This window comes from Haliotis rubra, unplaced genomic scaffold, assembly GCF_003918875.1.
Source record: "Haliotis rubra isolate DU_JTF1 unplaced genomic scaffold, ASM391887v1 Scf585, whole genome shotgun sequence".
In the NCBI taxonomy this organism is placed as follows: Eukaryota; Metazoa; Mollusca; class Gastropoda; order Lepetellida; family Haliotidae; genus Haliotis; species Haliotis rubra.
In genome coordinates, this window is record NW_025767285.1 from 15,554 (window position 1) to 35,301 (window position 19,748).

Consider the following 19,748-nt stretch of genomic DNA (forward strand, 5'->3'; position numbering starts at 1 on the left):
AAGGAAGATAACTCTTTGCAGAAGATGAATAGATGTAAAATGTCTTCTGTTTCACTTTGACACACTGGACAAACATCAGTGTTTGACAGTCCAATTTTTAGGAGTTTATCATATGTGAAGACAATATTATGAGCAATTTTGAAATCTAACTGTACGGAATCTGTTGATTTATCTTTTCCCCATACATTCAGCCAAATATCTTTCCAATTGATATCTAAAGCAATTTGATTCCACCAAGAGATAGCTACTGGTTTCTTGAAATGTTTTTCCTGAGAACTTCATAACAAAATTTTGTTGTAAATAAATCAACAGACAGATCCTGTTCATCAACAGTGCATATTATGTTCCCTGAGGGGGGCTTTGTGGCAACCTCTGATAAAATTATCTTTTTCCACTCTGATGGAAGCGCTAATAAAATAACCCCATAACATTGTTGTATGGTAGTAAATCGACAGCCAGACGTCAGTCGCTTGTTTACTTTTAGAAACCAGCAGGATGTATCAGATCTTCGTAAGCATTATGCAGCAGAAATATTAACATTAAACTCTTGAATCTAATGGAATCTGTCTGAATCCCATTCATCAAATACACGCAATAATATTTACGTGTCGTATATGACCCTTCCAACTCGATCTGAACTAGGTCGTCTGCATCTCATTGTTGCATATATAAGGTAGCGGAAGTGACATCATGAGCTTTATTTATCTCCCGGTGAATACCAAAATTTGTAATTCAAATAAGGACACAAAACGTAAAATGATCCCTGTTCGCAAAAAACGATTTTGTACACTCTAACAAACTAGAAATTTAGAAAGGATTTTTATTATACTGTTGTTCACATAATTATTTATTTATATTATAACATTATTTCAAATCATATTTTGCATTGAAATATTGTTGAAATCGCCTGAAATAAAACAAAAAACAACAGTATGAAAAATAGTACTAATATCCATCTCAGGTAAGGTGTCATGGACTATTTTCACAATAATGTGTCCAGACATGAATTTTGGAATGACTTCAAAACAAATATGTTTGATACAAATAATTCCACTTGAAATAAACGATTGAAACATAAGAGTTTTTCCATTAAATGTAATTAATGGATTTTTTAAATAGTGGCTGATTCATGATGTCTTCTACATTTGTAAGTAATGGTCTTTTTCCTTCGTTCAATTCATTCCATGCAGCTAATAGTTCAGCATAAAATGGGCTTATATTCTGTAAATAGGTTTTATCATATTCAAGAGATAATGCATAAATTCCTAAGTTCATTGTCAAAAGATGTGACATAAAATATACAATGGTTTGTTTCCAAATACAATTGAGCTGGCAATTGACAAAGACTCTCAGCAATTTCAGCCTCAATGCATATTTTCGTAAACGTAAATTTGGTATATTAAGACCTCCATCTAAACAAACACCAATGCATGTATTGTGTGCTATTTTGGCAGTTTTATTGTGCCACAAAAAATTCCTGAACAATTGAGTGAATTTATTCTCAACCCAATACGGAACAGGTAGTACAGTGAACATATACCACAAACGAGAGCTCATCAAGATATTAATAACAATGGCTCTGCCTTGTAAAGTAAGTTGTCTGCGTAGCCATGAATTTAACAGTGCTTGTATTTTGTCTATTTTCTTTCCCCAATTTAATGTTTCACACATTGCTTTGTCCATGCCAAAATAAATGCCCAGTATTTCTATACAATCCCTCTTAACTTTAACCGGAATTTTGATTGAAAAATCACTAAACCTATTTTTACCCAATAACAAAATTTCAGATTTTTCAATGTTGATTTTTGCACCTGTTGCCTCACAATATAGGTTAACTGTACTAAATGTTTCAAGGACAGAGTTAACATCTGAGACAGTAATTGTAGTGTCATCAGCATGTTGGTATATTAAAGAGTTAATATCATTGCTGATGCTAATTCCATGAATATCAGGATTATTTCTGATGATTAAATTCAGTGGCTCTGATATCAAAACGTATAGCATAGAACTCATTGGATCCCCTTGCCGAACTCCACGGGTTAGTGTGAAATACGGTGTCAAATGGCCATTGCACTTCACAGAACTCTTTATATCAGTATATAAGATCTTAATCCATGAAATGAATAAATCTCCAAAGTTAAATTTCCTAAGAATTTGAAATAAATATTGGTGTGAAACCCTGTCAAAAGCTTTTTTCTTGATCTATTTTTATGAGATATGAGTCATCATTACGATTATTGATAACATCAATAACATCTCGAACAGAGTGAAGGTTGTTGGCTATGTCTCTTCCTGGTACACAACAAGATTGTTCAGGGGAGACAATTGAAGCCATGACATTTCTCAATCTCAACGATAACACTCTTGATATGAGTTTAGAATCTACATTAATCAATGAAATAGGTCTGTAACACTTAATGTCTCTCTTGTCTCCTTTCTTTTATAAAACAAACTGATAATACTCTTTTTCATGGAACGAGAAAGATTATGTTCTTTGTGTATACCATCCACAACTTCTAAAAAGAAGGGACATAAAATATCCCAAAACTTTAAATAAAACTCAACAGTTAGCCCGTCCGGGCCAGGTGATTTATTCTTTTTCATTCCTTTGAGTGCCACTGTAAGCTCACTCTGAGAAATAGGTAGGTCACATGAATTTTTTTCTTCCTCAGAAAGTTTTTTTTCAATGTTATCAATGAGGCCCTGTTGTTTTACTAAATTACATTGCTCGGCATTAAATAAGGATGAGTAAAATTGCTGAGCAGTATCCAAAATATCCTCTGTGCTCCTGGCTATCGTACCATCTTCCTTGAAGAGTGATGTTATTGAATTAGCCTGTTGTTTAGTTTTTTCAAGATTCAGAAAGTAACTGGTGTTTCTATCTGAATCCAGCGTGCACTGTGCTTTTGACCTGAGAATGGCACCCTTGCATTTATTATTCTCATATATCTCAAGTTCATTTTCCAATGATTGTAAATCAGTAGATGTATAGCCAGGAATGGAGGATATTTTATGATATTCAATTCTAAGCTTATTTTGAATTTTGTAATAATCAGCTTTTGCTTGGTTGCCTTTTTTAGATGCATAAAATCTGGAAAATGTTTTGAACTTGTATTTTAAGTTATCCCACCATATCAATGGCTCTGTTTTAAGTAAAGGGCACTGTTTTGCCTCCTCTATTAATGCAATAATTCTTAGGTAGAATGTAAAATCTTCCAGAAGCTGATTATTAAAAAATCCATACCCCAGGACCTCTTTCTACTGAAGAAAAGTCCAACCTAAGTGCAACTATGCTGTGATCACTCACAGAGGAGTATCTAATGTAACTGTTTATAGCGCTTGTAATAAGATCTCTTGAAACAATTATGAGATCAATTCTAGATTGTTTAAGAACTCCTAACACATACTGCATTCTAGTAAACTCTCTTTTGTCATAGTTTTTATACCTCCATATATCAACAAAGTTGTTATTGGTGAGAAAATTGTTTAAAACGTTGCTACTTTGAATGTTAAACGATGTATTATTTATGCCCTTATCAAGTAAAGGATTTATTATCTCATTCAAATCCCCAGCACAAATTAAATGTTCTTTTTCAATCCATTTTCTTAAATTGTTGAAGAAATGTATTCTCTCCTTAATCTCATTTGGGGCATACACATTTAATAAACTCACTGTTCTATCTTCAATAGATAAAGAAGCCTTTATTATTCTTCCATCTTCATCTTTTTTAAGCATCGTAACTTTTTGCTCAAAACCAGTTGAGACTAATATCGCTACACCTCTTCTGTCATTTTCTGCATTAGAATATAAAATAGTTCCTGGCCATAAATGTTTATATTTTTCTATATATTCATCTGACCAAAAGGTTTCCTGCAAAATGCAATATCAACGTGCGAATTCTGAATTAGTGCAAATACATTTTGCATTTTAGCTATATCACGGAGTCCATTTACATTCCATGACCATATTGTGACCATTACAATAAAGAGAAATAGATGGATAATGAACAACATTATGAGGTTTCCATAACACTTTTCGACACACCTGATAGTTCTCTTCTGTCGTTGACCTTTTCTGCTTTCTTTTTTCTTTTGTTGGTCTTTTTGCTTTCTCTCACTTTATTTTTCAAGTCATTGCTATGTATTACTGTGTCTGTTAACTTTGGCTGTAGTTTGTGCCTTCTTGCACGTTTACGTGAAGAAATTGTCCACTTAGCAGGTGTCACAAGTGTTTGTTGAATGTCTTTATCATCTTCTGTTATGTCAAGTCTATCTTGAGACAAAGCGTTCTTGTCCGTGCTGTCATTGTCCTTCTCCTTGTCACAACTAGGAATGATCTCAGAAGACGGAACTGCACGTGGATGTGCTTCCTCAGCCTTTCTTTCCTTTTCTTCTCCTTTTGTCTCTTCCTCTTCATTGTCTTTTTCTTCTTCTGGTCCATCTGTATGGTTCTCATTTGACTCATGGTCCAGAGGAACCTCATCCCAAGATTTCGTTGGGGCTAGCTCTCTCTCCAGCTCAGAATCAGAAACACTGCTCTGATCATTATCTTCAACATCAGAGAAACAGTTGCAAATATCAATTGGACGAAAACATATATCGCAATTGCGTTCCTGTTTTCTTTCTGCATTACAATTTCTGGCTATATGCCCTTGTCCATTGCATTTAAAGCATTTGGTATTTGGGCAATCTTTGACCATGTGGCCCCCCAGAATTGCACTTGAAACATAAACGCTCTTGATTGTTATGTATAACTCTGAAGTACCTATATCCATCTAGGGTGTTAAATCCCATAGAATATGGTAATGAGGTGCACTGAGGGGGAAATACAACCCGCACATATCGTGTTCCGTCAAAAAATGTTTGTGCCTTTCAGAGTCCTGTGTTGTATATCACTTTTCATTGTTATTCCTCTTTTGATGAGAAGCCTTTCAATTTCTACATCATCAATGTAAGGCGGGAGATGTAAAAATGATACCACCACGCTGTCACTGTGAAGAAGTCTAAATGAGATGTGTTGATCTCCTATGACCAAGTCATCGGTTTCTGCAAGAATCCTTGCTTCGGTAGTATCTGGGACTGTTACGTCATAGCAATCGGTGCCTTTCAAAACACATGCCCACACATCAGATACATATTCCACCAATGCATTGGATAGCATAGTTGCACTTATAACTTTATTATCTCCAACATGAACTTCAATTGTGCAGTCTTTCTGATACTTTCTTTTTGATTTGATGTCCGCCATTTTGTATCCAGTCGGCAAGATATCAACAAGAAAGACAAAGTCTTGAGCACGCACCAAAGTGCTTGCTAATACGGCAGGTTCACCTACAATTACATTGTGAATGTTCTCCTACCTTCTAAGCACCGAATTGAAATCCAGACGCAAGTATAAACGATGATATCCGAGAAAATCTATCACTCTCTCGTCAACACGTCCACACACCTCCGAATCAAGGGAGGTAACCACAGTCCTCCGCTCTACCAACTGAGCTATCACGGGTCCTGACACTTAACGTCGTTTTAAAAGACACATTTGTTTCAAATCAATACCACTTTAATCGCTTGACTGATCAAATACTTCCTCCTTGCTGACCGTGCGTCATGGCCAGTAACATGCCGAATATAAGTGTAGACTCATTTCAACCGCAGAGCCACATATGTCTCCTCACACCAATCTCCAGTGAGACAAGTTGACATATACCGAAGTCATTATGGAATCTGTAAGCAAAGAGCCTAATCCTCACAAACATGCTCAGTTATACATGTGACGAAAACCTGAATGTTCAGCATTATTATTCGCTGAAATGTGTGCAGACTACTCAGCAAGTCAAAACGTCGTGACAATTGAGAGTTACATGAAGAGTGCATCCATTACACCAGTTGCATTGAAAATAAGAAGCTTGAAGGAGGCAAGAACGCAGATGGAATGAAATTAATAGCTCAAACTCTATCCCCAATATATGCAGGGATGTGGGGGAGTATCAACATCAAATCAATGGCAACGAATACATGGGTGACTATAAAAGCGTCAAGATATGACTTTTAACATCGTTGTCAGGATGGCCGAGCGGTCTAAGGCGCCAGACTCAAGGTATTGCATCAGGCCTTCTCCCATAGTGGAGATACGGGTGTTCTGGTCCACGAATGTGGGCGTTGGTTCAAATCCCACTCCTGACACACTTTTTTCCTCCCTCCAATCAAGCCCTTTTCTTAAGCTATTAATTTTACTTGCATTTGGCGTTCTTTCGGGTTAATAGCAGACATCCATTCATTGAGTGCATTCTGGAAGATACTTATCTGTCTTAATGCGTCAATAGTGGCATGAACATTTTGGTATTAAATTTGGTTATTAATAGCAAAAGGTTGTCCCGCGAGCCGGATTTGAACCAGCGACCTAAGGATTGCCAATTACAGCTTTGCCACTACAGTCCTCCGCTCTACCAACTGAGCTATCACGGGTCCTGACACTTAACGTCGTTTTAAAAGACACATTTGTTTCAAATCAATACCACTTTAATCGCTTGACTGATCAAATACTTCCTCCTTGCTGACCGTGCGTCATGGCCAGTAACATGCCGAATATAAGTGTAGACTCATTTCAACCGCAGAGCCACATATGTCTCCTCACACCAATCTCCAGTGAGACAAGTTGACATATACCGAAGTCATTATGGAATCTGTAAGCAAAGAGCCTAATCCTCACAAACATGCTCAGTTATACATGTGACGAAAACCTGAATGTTCAGCATTATTATTCGCTGAAATGTGTGCAGACTACTCAGCAAGTCAAAACGTCGTGACAATTGAGAGTTACATGAAGAGTACATCCATTACACCAGTTGCATTGAAAATAAGAAGCTTGAAGGAGGCAAGAACGCAGATGGAATGAAATTAATAGCTCAAACTCTATCCCCAATATATGCAGGGATGTGGGGGAGTATCAACATCAAATCAATGGCAACGAATACATGGGTGACTATAAAAGCGTCAAGATATGACTTTTAACATCGTTGTCAGGATGGCCGAGCGGTCTAAGGCGCCAGACTCAAGGTATTGCATCAGGCCTTCTCCCATAGTGGAGATACGGGTGTTCTGGTCCACGAATGTGGGCGTGGGTTCAAATCCCACTCCTGACACACTTTTTTTCCTCCCTCCAATCAAGCCCTTTTCTTAAGCTATTAATTTTACTTGCATTTGGCGTTCTTTCGGGTTAATAGCAGACATCCATTCATTGAGTGCATTCTGGAAGATACTTATCTGTCTTAATGCGTCAATAGTGGCATGAACATTTTGGTATTAAATTTGGTTATTAATAGCAAAAGGTTGTCCCGCGAGCCGGATTTGAACCAGCGACCTAAGGATTGCCAATTACAGCTTTGCCACTACAGTCCTCCGCTCTACCAACTGAGCTATCACGGGTCCTGACACTTAACGTCGTTTTAAAAGACACATTTGTTTCAAATCAATACCACTTTAATCGCTTGACTGATCAAATACTTCCTCCTTGCTGACCGTGCGTCGTGGCCAGTAACATGCCGAATATAAGTGTAGACTCATTTCAACCGCAGAGCCACATATGTCTCCTCACACCAATCTCCAGTGAGACAAGTTGACATATACCGAAGTCATTATGGAATCTGTAAGCAAAGAGCCTAATCCTCACAAACATGCTCAGTTATACATGTGACGAAAACCTGAATGTTCAGCATTATTATTCGCTGAAATGTGTGCAGACTACTCAGCAAGTCAAAACGTCGTGACAATTGAGAGTTACATGAAGAGTACATCCATTACACCAGTTGCATTGAAAATAAGAAGCTTGAAGGAGGCAAGAACGCAGATGGAATGAAATTAATAGCTCAAACTCTATCCCCAATATATGCAGGGATGTGGGGGAGTATCAACATCAAATCAATGGCAACGAATACATGGGTGACTATAAAAGCGTCAAGATATGACTTTTAACATCGTTGTCAGGATGGCCGAGCGGTCTAAGGCGCCAGACTCAAGGTATTGCATCAGACCTTCTCCCATAGTGGAGATACGGGTGTTCTGGTCCACGAATGTGGGCGTGGGTTCAAATCCCACTCCTGACACACTTTTTTCCTCCCTCCAATCAAGCCCTTTTCTTAAGCTATTAATTTTACTTGCATTTGGCGTTCTTTCGGGTTAATAGCAGACATCCATTCATTGAGTGCATTCTGGAAGATACTTATCTGTCTTAATGCGTCAATAGTGGCATGAACATTTTGGTATTAAATTTGGTTATTAATAGCAAAAGGTTATCCCAGAAGCCGGATTTAACCCAGCGACTATGAAACACTTTGCCACCAATTTGGATTTAAAACAACAGAAGACATAATATTGATGGCTGGGTACATCTGGTGTCCATTAAGCATTTAGAATTTGTTTCTGTATATACTTCATAAGTGATATTAATTTTGATACGAATTCCATTGAAGTTTATGTGAGGATAATGCATTACATACAGAATCAGCAGAAAAAATAATTAAACAGTCTTTTATGTGTGTAAAATCATACCGCATGTGCATTTGAAGACATTATGTTTTTGAGTTTGTATACTTGGATTAACCTGTCTCTGAATGCAACTAATTTGTTACTTTGAACCCATACAAAATATGTATGAAAACTTCATCCCAGGCAATGAAAGCACAGGTTTCCCAGTAAAAAAGTTGGGTTTTTTTCAAGTAATGACACCATTGAACGTTTGGCTTTACTTTCACTGATGGCTCAATTGAGATTTTCCACTTTTACTGTTGGCACAATGTAAAACAAGCACATCTTACTGCCAAACTAAACAAGCATAAATAAACCACTGAATCAGTACAAAAACAAAACTGTCATTACAAGCAAACATACATTAAATATCTTCATATAGTCATCTGTATAATATTTCCTACATTTAGCTGAGCACAACAGGTAAAACAAAGCTGATGAAAAGAAAATAACTTCACACAACTCATCTCATATCCATCTCTAATAAACAAACTCATTCACCAATGACAATAAACAAATGACAATTTCAATCACTATGCCTACAGGGCTTACCAAACAGATAGTCTTATATAGGAAAAAACATAAAAATATATCAACAATTAAAATGAGTGAGTGAGAGAGTTCAGTTTTACGCCGCACTTAGCAATATTCCAGCTATATGGCAGTGGTCTGTAAATAATCGAGTCTGGACCAGACAATCCAGTGATCAACAGCACAACAATTAAAAGTCAATGAAAACAATAATGTAATAATAATAATAAATACACATAGATATGACCGACAATAAGTGTACAATATGTAAATTATTGGTTTTCCATTAACTATTTTAAAAATATATGCGGCAGTGATACCCTTAGACGTATATGATTTGGAGTGTCCATTTACTCAATATTTCGTGACCATTGCCAGTCAAAACCAAACCGTCTCATTTGAAACAAATAATGCAAAACTGTTTCATGAAACAAAGTGATATATGTAGGCCATGATGAAATAGTTAGTGATTTTCATCCTTAAGAATTGTATAAAATATATTGTACCTAATATAATCATAAACCTAGTTATACAGTGTGTTACAAAAAGATTTCATTCGTAAACATAACAGAAGAGACTGTATTCATGTTGAGTCTCTGTGTCCAAAAAGTGTGGAAGGTGTCATGGTCCAAGTGCACAGTGGGTACTGTTTTATGATTGTCGAGTTGGTGACATGTTATGATTGTGGAGTGGGTTATGTGTGTCGTTTGTCCTATGAGCTTGTTTGAGCAGTGAACAATGCCTAATGTAATCAAGTTTTAATAATGTAGGATACGTCTAAGGCCGTCTGCCGTCTGCCGTCCTAAAATACAGACATCAAGCACAATAATAACACAGTATCTTCTAATACAAGAAAATGTCCTCATCATGATCTGCATGGTCAGCATACAAGACCACCACAATATGACCACAGGAATGATACATCACTGACTGGAAATACCACTATTTGGCAAAAATACATACAGGGTGAATTTTTCTCATGTCATTTTTCAGTATAGGCAAGTTTATTCAAAACACGCTCAAATCTTACGATACAATCAGTTAAGCAATGTATAACTGGACTAATTAAAAAGAAAAATGGTAACCTTTGCACCAATTACAATGCCTCAAATTATTTGTTATACCTTCATATCAAGGGGGTATCTCTTATCCTCCAAATGTGTCATACCTTCATATCAAATGGGTGTGCCATATGCTTCACATGTGTCATAACTTCATATCAAATGGGTGTCCCATACCCTCCACATGTGTCATAACTTTATATCAAATGAGTGTCCCATGCCCTCCACATGTGTCATGTTTTTATCTCAAATAGGTCAATATCCTCTACATGCTCTCATATCAAATGGATGTCCTATATGTTCCACATGCATCACGCATTCATATTATATGGGTGTCCCCTATGCTCTACATGTGTGACGTGAAATGGGTGTGTCTCATCCTCCACATGTGTCATGCCCTCATACCAAATAGGTGCCCCATATGCTCTACATGTGCCCTCATATCCTATGGGTGTCCCGTATGTTCCACATGTGTCATGCCCTCATATCACATGGGTGTTCCACATGTTCAATGATCACATCCCTCAAATGTTTATGTTGGACATGACAATGTCATGATTTTAGGACATTAAACAGTCAATAAGATCAGTCCCGGTGAACCTCTATGATCATAATTTTGAGTTGGTGTCAGACCATTGTGACATTCAGTTAAAACTACATACAAAGCCCTGTTGATATATCAAATGCTATTCTTATAAAATACATACTTCATAACTTGTAAGAATCTGCCTAAATAGAATACTGGCAAACATATTTCAAAACATTCTCATCTGATATCAATCCATTTCCTTGTATTACAGATAAGTCATTCAAGACACAAATACTGTAATTGATTTGTGTGTACCGTTATTTGAACACTGGGTTGTGTGATGTGTTTCAAGCAGATTTTCAAGGGAAACTATCATCTAATGTTGCTGAAATGAAACTCAAAGTTAACAATTTTCATTACCCACAACTAAAATACCCATGAATAAAACATATTGATAATGAGTAAACACATTTTCACAACCATTCACATCACAGACCAATATCTACGAAACTTGATGAATGTATTTCATCCAAAATGATTTCTCCAAAAACAAAGCCACTAAGGCATAATAGTTGCACAAACAATACAACAGTTTTCGGATTGTCAAATAGAAAAACAAACAAAACGAAATACTAATTTTTCTACAGAACAAGATCACAGTAATATTAACATTGTCTCCGGTGACCTTATCCATATATAATACAGATTCCCTGACCTTCGTTTATTGATAAAGCACATTCTCTGATCTTCACTGACAACCTATGTTACATGTCATTTCAGTTAGTCCACTAACAATATAGACTAACAACCATTGTAGTGCCGTAGATTAACAAGGGTTTGGTGTGTTGTGGACATTCTTACACAATGCTATAGGTCAATGAACCACAAGCTAACATGACAGTGTAGCATATTTTCACAAGCATGGTCATATTGACATCCAATGGTTTATGATTTTAAGAGTGTTGGATGTATTACATAGGTAATGGCCAAATTCGTCAGCTGGCTATAATGAGGACTGTGCTAAAACGTTACGATATTCGTAGTGTCACAGACATAAGACATCACAGTGTCAGAGACCTGTTGTGATCGTAGTGTCACAGACATTGTGTCATGATGTTATGATCGCGTTTTGGAACAGGATCTTGATAACAACTGATATCACGTGTCATGTTATTATCCAAGATCTCAAGACCCTCGTATTGAAATGCCAACCTACTTCCTTCTCCACTGAATGAGGTAGCGTAAGCACGCTTGACCCTCATCGTACACCGCAAATACATTGTGGTAATTATGGACAGTCTGATCGTTGTAGGTAGAGTTGTAGGTCCTCTCACCAAGTGGAATCACATACCCTGAAAGATTTAAGAAACACACGTTATACTATACATTATCATTTTAAAAATTGGAAACAAGCATCTAAGATTTATTTTCCAGGGAAAACATACTTGCCAGGTCCGTAAATACATTGATGCCATAATGAAGTTTGAAATTGCATTTTGTTGGCGACTGGCTCATTACCATGCACAGCATGATTTTCAAATGCTTTGTGATATGATAAAAGTTAGTCTATACATAATAAGTGCATTTTTCAAGTGTTCCCGCATTAAAGACATAACAGATATATCCTGGTTTTCTCTGGTAATAAACATTATCTGGATAAACATTGATATTCATTAATTCTCATGATACCTTATTTTCATTAAATATACACATTCAAACATATACCCTGACCTTCACTGATAATCCTTGTTCCCTGATATCCATATATAATACAGATTCCCTTATCTTCTTTGATTAAACACATTCCCTGACCTTCGTTGATTAAGCACATTCTCTTATCTTCAGTGACAATGCACATTCCCTGATCTTCACTGACATGTTGTCTAAACTTTATTGTTCACATATATCCGCTGATATTTACTTATCATACATATATTCCTGAATTAAACATGTTTCCTGATATTCCCTAATAATAAATAATCCCTCACATATTGACACATTTTGTTTTGGTATTTTTGATCCAGTAAGACAATACTTGGGGCTAGAGCATAGTGGTCTACTTAATGTTCAGTGAATCGTTACAAAACTATACATATACAGATTTAAATATACAGATATCCATGACAACGTCAGGTGTCATACATACCTGTTGGTAAACTGACATCATACATTTCCGATGGCCTGTATTTCCCAACAATGTGGACGCTGTCAAATCCTTTCTGCGGTTTATCAATGTCTTTTGCATTCCCATTGACAATCACCCTTTGATTGCCAAGTCCAACCTGTACAAGACAAAAATTTGAAATATGTAGGGGATTAAAACGATCAACCATTTAATGTTTCAAAACAAATATCTTGCATGGAAATAGCTTGGAAAAAACAACAACTCTTCAGACTGTTGAAAGCAGTTGTCTGCCACAAAAATACATAAATCGAAGATGCGTTTTTATTTTCAACAAGTATATTTTGGCTTATTGACTAGATTCACAAAAATATATAGCTGAAAAAATATCCAGTCTCAGCACAAAATCTTGGGAAACCTCTTCATTGAGCCGGTCACTGTGAAACTAATAACTTAATAAAGCTTATACCTGAAAATTCAGAAATCATACCCTGCACAGAACATTAGTCAAATTATATAAATCTGAAGGCAAACGAATACTGGAATGTGCCTGGAATAAATTCTTAAAAGTATTGTCATTTCACGTGAGATGAAGAAACGTTTGGGGATTGTGATGTAAATCTTGTCTCCTACCTCGGCCAACAACATGAAGAGTGTCTTGCTCTTCCTGCTGCACTTTAACGCACTCGCTGCAAATGTGTCAGAGAAGTAGATACCCTGCAATGATGGCAAAAATCTTGTCAAAGTTCATGTTCTTGGTACAAACGTGCAGTCAAGGCAACTTAATGGATTTAGTGGTCATCAACATTGACTTGGACGGTTGTGTATCATATCTCAATAACGTCATCAGTGCCCATATATCAATCACTGGATTGTCTGGTGTGATACAGTTGAAATAATGCTCGCAGCAACATTAAACAAAATTATTATCATTATTTATCATGTCATGTATGTTCTGAGTCAATTCAACGTTCAGATTTTTTATGCATCTTGGGCCAAAGTTACTTTTACAGTATTTACAACATTTAATTCAAGATTATTGATCTCTACAATTTATATTGATAGCCAGGCCTAACAATGAGCCATTGTCCTACAAAGTTCACCAATTATTCGTTCAAAACATGCATTCAAGACAACTTCACCTTCACTTGTCTGATCCTGTCAAATTATTATGGAATACTATCACTTGTGATAGCTACCCAGCACTAAGACAACTGGACCTTTCCTTGTCTGACCCTATCAAATTATTATGAAATACTATTACTTGTGATAGCTACCCAGCAGTAAAACAACTGGACCTTTCCTTGTCTGACCCTGTCAAATTATTATGAAAAACTATTACTTGTGATAGCTACCCAGCACTAAGACAACTGGACCTTTCCTTGTCTGACCCTATCAAATTATTATGAAATACTATCACTTGTGATAGCTACCCAGCACTAAGACAACTGGACCTTTCCTTGTCTGACCCTATCAAATTATTATGAAATACTATTACTTGTGATAGCTACCCAGCAGTAAAACAACTGGACCTTTCCTTGTCTGACCCTGTCAAATTATTATGAAATACTATCACTTGTGATAGCTACCCAGCACGAAGACAAATGGACCTTCCCTTGTCTGACCCTGTCAAATTATTATGAAAAACCTCTCACTTGTGATAGATACCCAGCACGAAGACAACTGGACCTTCCCTTGTCTGACCCTGTCAAATTATTATGAAATACTATCCCTTGTGATAGCTACCCAGCAGTAGAACAACTGGACCTTCCCTTGTCTGACCCTGTCAAATTATTATGAAATACTATCCCTTGTGATAGCTGCCCAGCAGTAAAACGGTCTGATCCTGTCACATTATTATGGAATACTATCCTTTGTGATAACTTCCTAACACTAACCTTGCCATACAGACGACCTGTAGTTGGTGCATCTGGAGGGGCAATCACCAGACCCATGTGGAGGATACTGAGGAGGTTGGCGACGCCAGTGCCATGCCAGAGGAGGCGATGATTGTCCAAGTTCTTCTTGTCCATCCGTTCCTGTTGCCCTGGAATGGACACTCTGTAGATGGCTTCCACCTCTGCGAAGTCCACTGAAATAGTGAATCAAAATGATGAACATTATGTTGAGGATTTGGATAATAACAGCTGAGCTAAGGAAAGGAGTAGTGAGCGAGTGAGTTGAGTCTTACGCTGCTTTTAGCAATATTACAGCGGGGGACACCAGAAATGGGGTTCGCACATTATACTATGTGGAGAATCGAACCTGGGGCTTCGAATTGAAGAAGCAAACACTTTAATCCCTATGGGACTAAGCAGCATATTCCATCAAGTAAATACAGAAAGTAAGCTGTGTCAGTATTCACTAACAAGGAATTATCATCAATAATTTTAAAGCTCCAAGCACGTTTTCATTGTAAATATACTCGTCCAAAATGTAGGGAACTTCATTTTTAATTGACAATTTAAAAAATTGGCAGATATATCGGAGTCAATCAATGCTGATTATGATAATAATGAATGTTTTGAGAGTGCATGTCCATTTACACTTCCTTATGACCAGAGTTGTTTGTACAGTAATCGCTCTTGAAAGATGATTGGTGTATGACGAGAAATTTGTATGTGTACGATTTTCATTTTCAAACAAAAATAAACAGCTAGAAACAAACACTAACAACTGTGTGATGCAAGATGATTGTTAAAATTATTGGTCTACAGTGATTTATCGACCTTCTTGAAAGCCGCCAAAATCAAGAATGACACCCCATGCACGTGTCTGGGGCTACTGCGTTGTGCACGTGCATCCCATACGTTGTGATAGCGAGAAATGGTGGTGCGTTCATAAGATGTGTGTCTTTGAAAAGTGTGCTAACGCTTATACTTCCTATCCAAATTGAAAGCTCAGGTTTCCCTACTTTAAGAGTATATATCAGACTGTCAATATAATTGAGAAAATTAATATGAATCTTTCAAATGTCAACGCCAGAGGAATACTTCACCAACATCAGACGACTGTCCAGATGATGTAACATCATGATGTACATAATACATGGGTTTGTCACACCAGGTACTAGGCCTCCAGCTACAACACGTGGCCTTGACATTTACACAACTTTAAAATAAATTACACCATATATCATTGTACTGTGTTTTCTGACACAGGCCGATACATCCTACAAATTTCAGAGGGCTCTTTGATAAGCTGTTGATGTAGCAAATATTATGTAGAGAGAACTAATACTATCCTATGGTGACAGTAACAGCACTCACTCCTTACCTGAGTTGTTGATGTAGCGGAGGATGTACTGCGACTCTACGACATCTTCAGACAACAGTTGTAACTTACATCCCACAGACAGATACACATAGTCCAGAGGGTTCACTTCTGAAATCAACAGAGTACCCATTGCATTGCATATATTAAATTGCACAATTGTCAAACTTCACAATGCATTGTGTGTCAAGGAGGAGTGTCAATACTGTCAATCACATAATTTTGCATTATAGAGAAGCAGAATAGTTGTGACTCCTACCTGATAACAACCTCTTGATATTAAACCTGCCACATATCTTTCACATACAACAGAAAACTTGCAAAAACTAGTTTCTGCTTCTTAATTTGTTCCATCCCCCTGTTTTTTGGAAGCCTATTATGGCATTAACACAAAATACGACTGATGGCTTGGAGAACATGTGCAGTGTTCTGATCAACAAAACGTTCGTAACGTTACGAGTTATCAAAACTATGCCTTAACATAGGCTTTAAATGACGCAGTGATCCGAATGCTTTGTGAATATTGCCCCAGTACAAATGTACTGTACACGCAACGACCCTCACCTTTCTCTCTGTACATGGCACCCAGGAGCATCTTGCTGGCTACTTCATAGTCCAGGAGGTAGGACACAAGACGGATCTGTTTCTTCAGATCATTGAGTTGGTCGAGTGGCCTAATCTTCTCGTAAGCAAAACCAACCTGCGGTATAACTTGATAGTACTCACTGCTGAGTTTGGCTACCTGCAATGATAATTAGTGAGTGAGTGGTTTGGATTAAATCCCTTTATGAAACATACTTCAGTAATATCACATGTGAATATTAACTGGTAGGATAGCACAAAGTGATGCAAATCTAATACACTGAAACCCATTTGGGGATAATTATGCGCTGCTGAAACATTTGTGTTCATGTGTTCATGGTAGCATGGAAACAAACTTGGATCATTACCTCTTCACAGTTAGCCTGATATTTCTCCTTCTTCTCCTCAGTTTGTTCTTCTCTTCCTGACCCTGTTCGATATCCAGCCACTTCCTCCACCAACACACTGAAACAGAAGAGCATAAGCTTCACAACACATGCAGTTAGACCAGGGTGGCCACAGCTTCAATGAATTATTAAATAACCTGTCTTTCATGAACTCAATTAAATTTCTTAGGACAGGCAAACCTTTACCTTCACTTCAAACCCTGAAACCCAACCGCACCCCTAAAAACCCAACCATGGCCAAATTCCCCCTGCATCCAGTCATCCCCTTTGTTATTCACAACCCTACAAAAAAGGATTCATAAAGAAAGTACATTTTCAGATTTCAATATTTCATACTCTAATATTTAATACTTATCTGCACATCCTAAAATATTCATCTATGAGAGAGCCAGCTTAAATCGAGTTACTTTATAGGAGTAAGTACTTTGTATGCATCTTTGTCCTGCTTAATAATCGAAATGTTTTGGCATTTTAAGTGAATTAATCCAATGCAAGCCTATCAATGAAGGTATTTAAGTGAACCATTATTACTGACTGCAGTATTGAAGGCAAGTTTGGACTAAGCTAACCAATGTGAGTTATCCTCAATACTGGATATGATGACAAGATTTGTGCAAATGCCCGATCACTCAATCCATCTTAGTGAACCCAACTACCATCGCTTACTTGAACAAATCCTCCTGAGGAAGTCTAATTATAACAACATGCAACTAGCCTTGCCCATTCGATCCGTCTAACTGGACTGAACCATGAAAGCTTACAGGAAGAAATGTACCCGAGGAAGTCTGTAACCAGTCTTGTCCGAATGCCTCAACACATGATTCATATAAGTGGACTCAACAACTTACTGGACCAAATCATCCTAAGAAAGTGTCATGACATTTTGTTGGTTTATGCTACACTGATCATGGAGATGTAAAACACTTAGAATATTTTTTATTGCGTTACAAACTTACCTTATCTTCTGGAGCAGTGACCTTGCCTTGAGAAGCTTGTCTCTCTGCATACATCCAAACGGCATGATGCTGGTATCCATTGGTTCCTTGCTTAGAGCTTCCTTCAGAGACGTGACATTGGTCTGAGAGTAAGAAGGGCATTGCTCAGATCTTCATATCTTGGCAACATTCATGCCTCACACAATCAATATGCATGTGCCATTGATCAAGGGCAATGTGAAATGGGGCAGTGGTGTTCTTACATAGAGTGCACATGCAGATTTGCATGTTCTTATTGTGAGAGTGTTCATGCACGCACACACAGGGCTGTTTGTACGAATCTGAACTAATGTCATACAAATACAATTGGTATCCATATACTGGTAAATTATTTCTAAAGCTATTTACAAACTCTATTTCTTCTACTTTTGAGGGATTTTCCTGAATGCCTCTATGGTAAAACCTGAATAACTGCATCAAATGCAATATGCAATAAAATGAAAAATGGCACCATTTATTATCCTATTTATTTGTATAGTAACATTAAATAATAAAGATTTGAGAAATACTTCAACAGAAAGACTAGCAGATACCATTAATCAGCACGTGATGGATCCCCATATATTTTGCATTTATTTAGATTTCAAATTAAAATGTTTTTATTGTAACTCAAATTTCAAACTAAATACCACATTCCTTTTTTCATCTATTTTAAAGTGATGCGTCTGCTGACATTCAGCAAATCAAAAGAGAAATAAAACTGGATGCATGATATTATTTTTCCACACCCCAAAACATCATAGTGAATGTCATCTTATTTAAGATTAATTGATTTCTATTTTTTTTGCATTTCACAGTTTAATGTATCTTTTGATATATTTTCAATCACAATATTTAAAAGAGAATCCCACAGAAACCAACAGCCTTAACATAATAGCTCACAAAACATTAACTTACAGAACATAATCATGTGAGAAATTAATGAATTCAATCATATAAGGTTTCTCACCAGCTTCTCCACAAGATTTCTGACATGGTATGGCAGCTTGGATTTCATGGTAGACTTGTTTCTGAATTCAATGTCTGTCCGAGTGGGGCCTTGACGTCTATCCTTGTTGTGAACGATGTGACATTCCCTCGGTTTGTTCTCAAAACTAAAAAACATTGTAACAGAGAATTAGTTGCCAGTTTCTTTTTCTCAGCTGTGTTAACAGTGCTATCACATATTGTAAGCTGAGGCGCTGGTGTAATCTACTGGTTAAAGTGTTCGCTTGTCATTTGGCAAAACTATCCTGAACTATCCTGAACTTCATCCTGAATTCAGGACATGGTGGTCCAGAACCCCCATTCGATATACTACTCTTTGGGCAAGACGAAGACAAACTGAGGGTCTTTTTCACGGGGATTCACAATACAATCAGCAGATCCTGGCAGCTAGGGATGCAACTCCACAGAAAACTGCAGTACCCAAAACCAATGAATGTGATGTACTTTATCAGTTGTTACTTCCCCTTCATCTTCATTATCAGCTCACTGATCTGAACAGTATTTCAGTCATATCAGAGGATTTAAGTTTTCATTAGAGGATTTAAGTTTTCAAGACATTTACCACATAGGTAAAACTGCAAATAAAGGGTTTGTGGGTGCTAACTAAACATCTTAGCAGGTTAACTCCAAAGATTCCATCAAAGGACGCAACTCTTCAATGTGAATTGTGGTGCTTTCCTCAAGAATATGTCTTTCCTACAGTTGTGCAAACAATAAACTAGCCGTTCTGTTTCATGA

At 37.1% G+C, this 19,748-nt stretch overlaps 1 protein-coding gene and 5 non-coding genes across 6 annotated transcripts in view; 3 read left to right on the forward strand and 3 right to left on the reverse strand.

Annotated features, from left to right (window-relative positions):
* The first annotated feature begins 6,059 nt into the window (after positions 1 to 6,059).
* On the forward strand, positions 6,060 to 6,183 carry Trnal-caa. Its single transcript has 2 exons — positions 6,060 to 6,097; positions 6,138 to 6,183. It is a non-coding gene; the product is annotated as a tRNA-Leu (tRNA).
* A 189-nt stretch (positions 6,184 to 6,372) lies between these two features.
* Trnay-gua lies at positions 6,373 to 6,465 on the reverse strand. The gene is made up of 2 exons: positions 6,429 to 6,465; positions 6,373 to 6,408 (listed from the first exon to the last, which is right to left on the reverse strand). It is a non-coding gene; the product is annotated as a tRNA-Tyr (tRNA).
* A 553-nt stretch (positions 6,466 to 7,018) lies between these two features.
* Trnal-caa lies at positions 7,019 to 7,142 on the forward strand. The gene is made up of 2 exons: positions 7,019 to 7,056; positions 7,097 to 7,142. It is a non-coding gene; the product is annotated as a tRNA-Leu (tRNA).
* A 190-nt stretch (positions 7,143 to 7,332) lies between these two features.
* Trnay-gua lies at positions 7,333 to 7,425 on the reverse strand. The gene is made up of 2 exons: positions 7,389 to 7,425; positions 7,333 to 7,368 (listed from the first exon to the last, which is right to left on the reverse strand). It is a non-coding gene; the product is annotated as a tRNA-Tyr (tRNA).
* A 553-nt stretch (positions 7,426 to 7,978) lies between these two features.
* On the forward strand, positions 7,979 to 8,102 carry Trnal-caa. The gene is made up of 2 exons: positions 7,979 to 8,016; positions 8,057 to 8,102. It is a non-coding gene; the product is annotated as a tRNA-Leu (tRNA).
* A 343-nt stretch (positions 8,103 to 8,445) lies between these two features.
* LOC124254835 (poly [ADP-ribose] polymerase tankyrase-like) overlaps positions 8,446 to 19,748 on the reverse strand; it is a 68,184-nt gene continuing 56,881 nt past the window's right edge. Inside the window, exons 41-49 of the mRNA XM_046688684.1 lie at positions 18,973 to 19,117; positions 17,985 to 18,106; positions 16,990 to 17,086; positions 16,604 to 16,781; positions 16,043 to 16,150; positions 14,665 to 14,858; positions 13,400 to 13,483; positions 12,791 to 12,926; positions 8,446 to 11,996 (exon numbers count right to left, since the gene is read on the reverse strand). Coding sequence (XP_046544640.1) covers positions 11,857 to 11,996; positions 12,791 to 12,926; positions 13,400 to 13,483; positions 14,665 to 14,858; positions 16,043 to 16,150; positions 16,604 to 16,781; positions 16,990 to 17,086; positions 17,985 to 18,106; positions 18,973 to 19,117 — 1,204 coding nt within the window. The 3' untranslated portion in view covers positions 8,446 to 11,856. The remainder of the gene's footprint in view (positions 11,997 to 12,790; positions 12,927 to 13,399; positions 13,484 to 14,664; positions 14,859 to 16,042; positions 16,151 to 16,603; positions 16,782 to 16,989; positions 17,087 to 17,984; positions 18,107 to 18,972; positions 19,118 to 19,748) is intronic.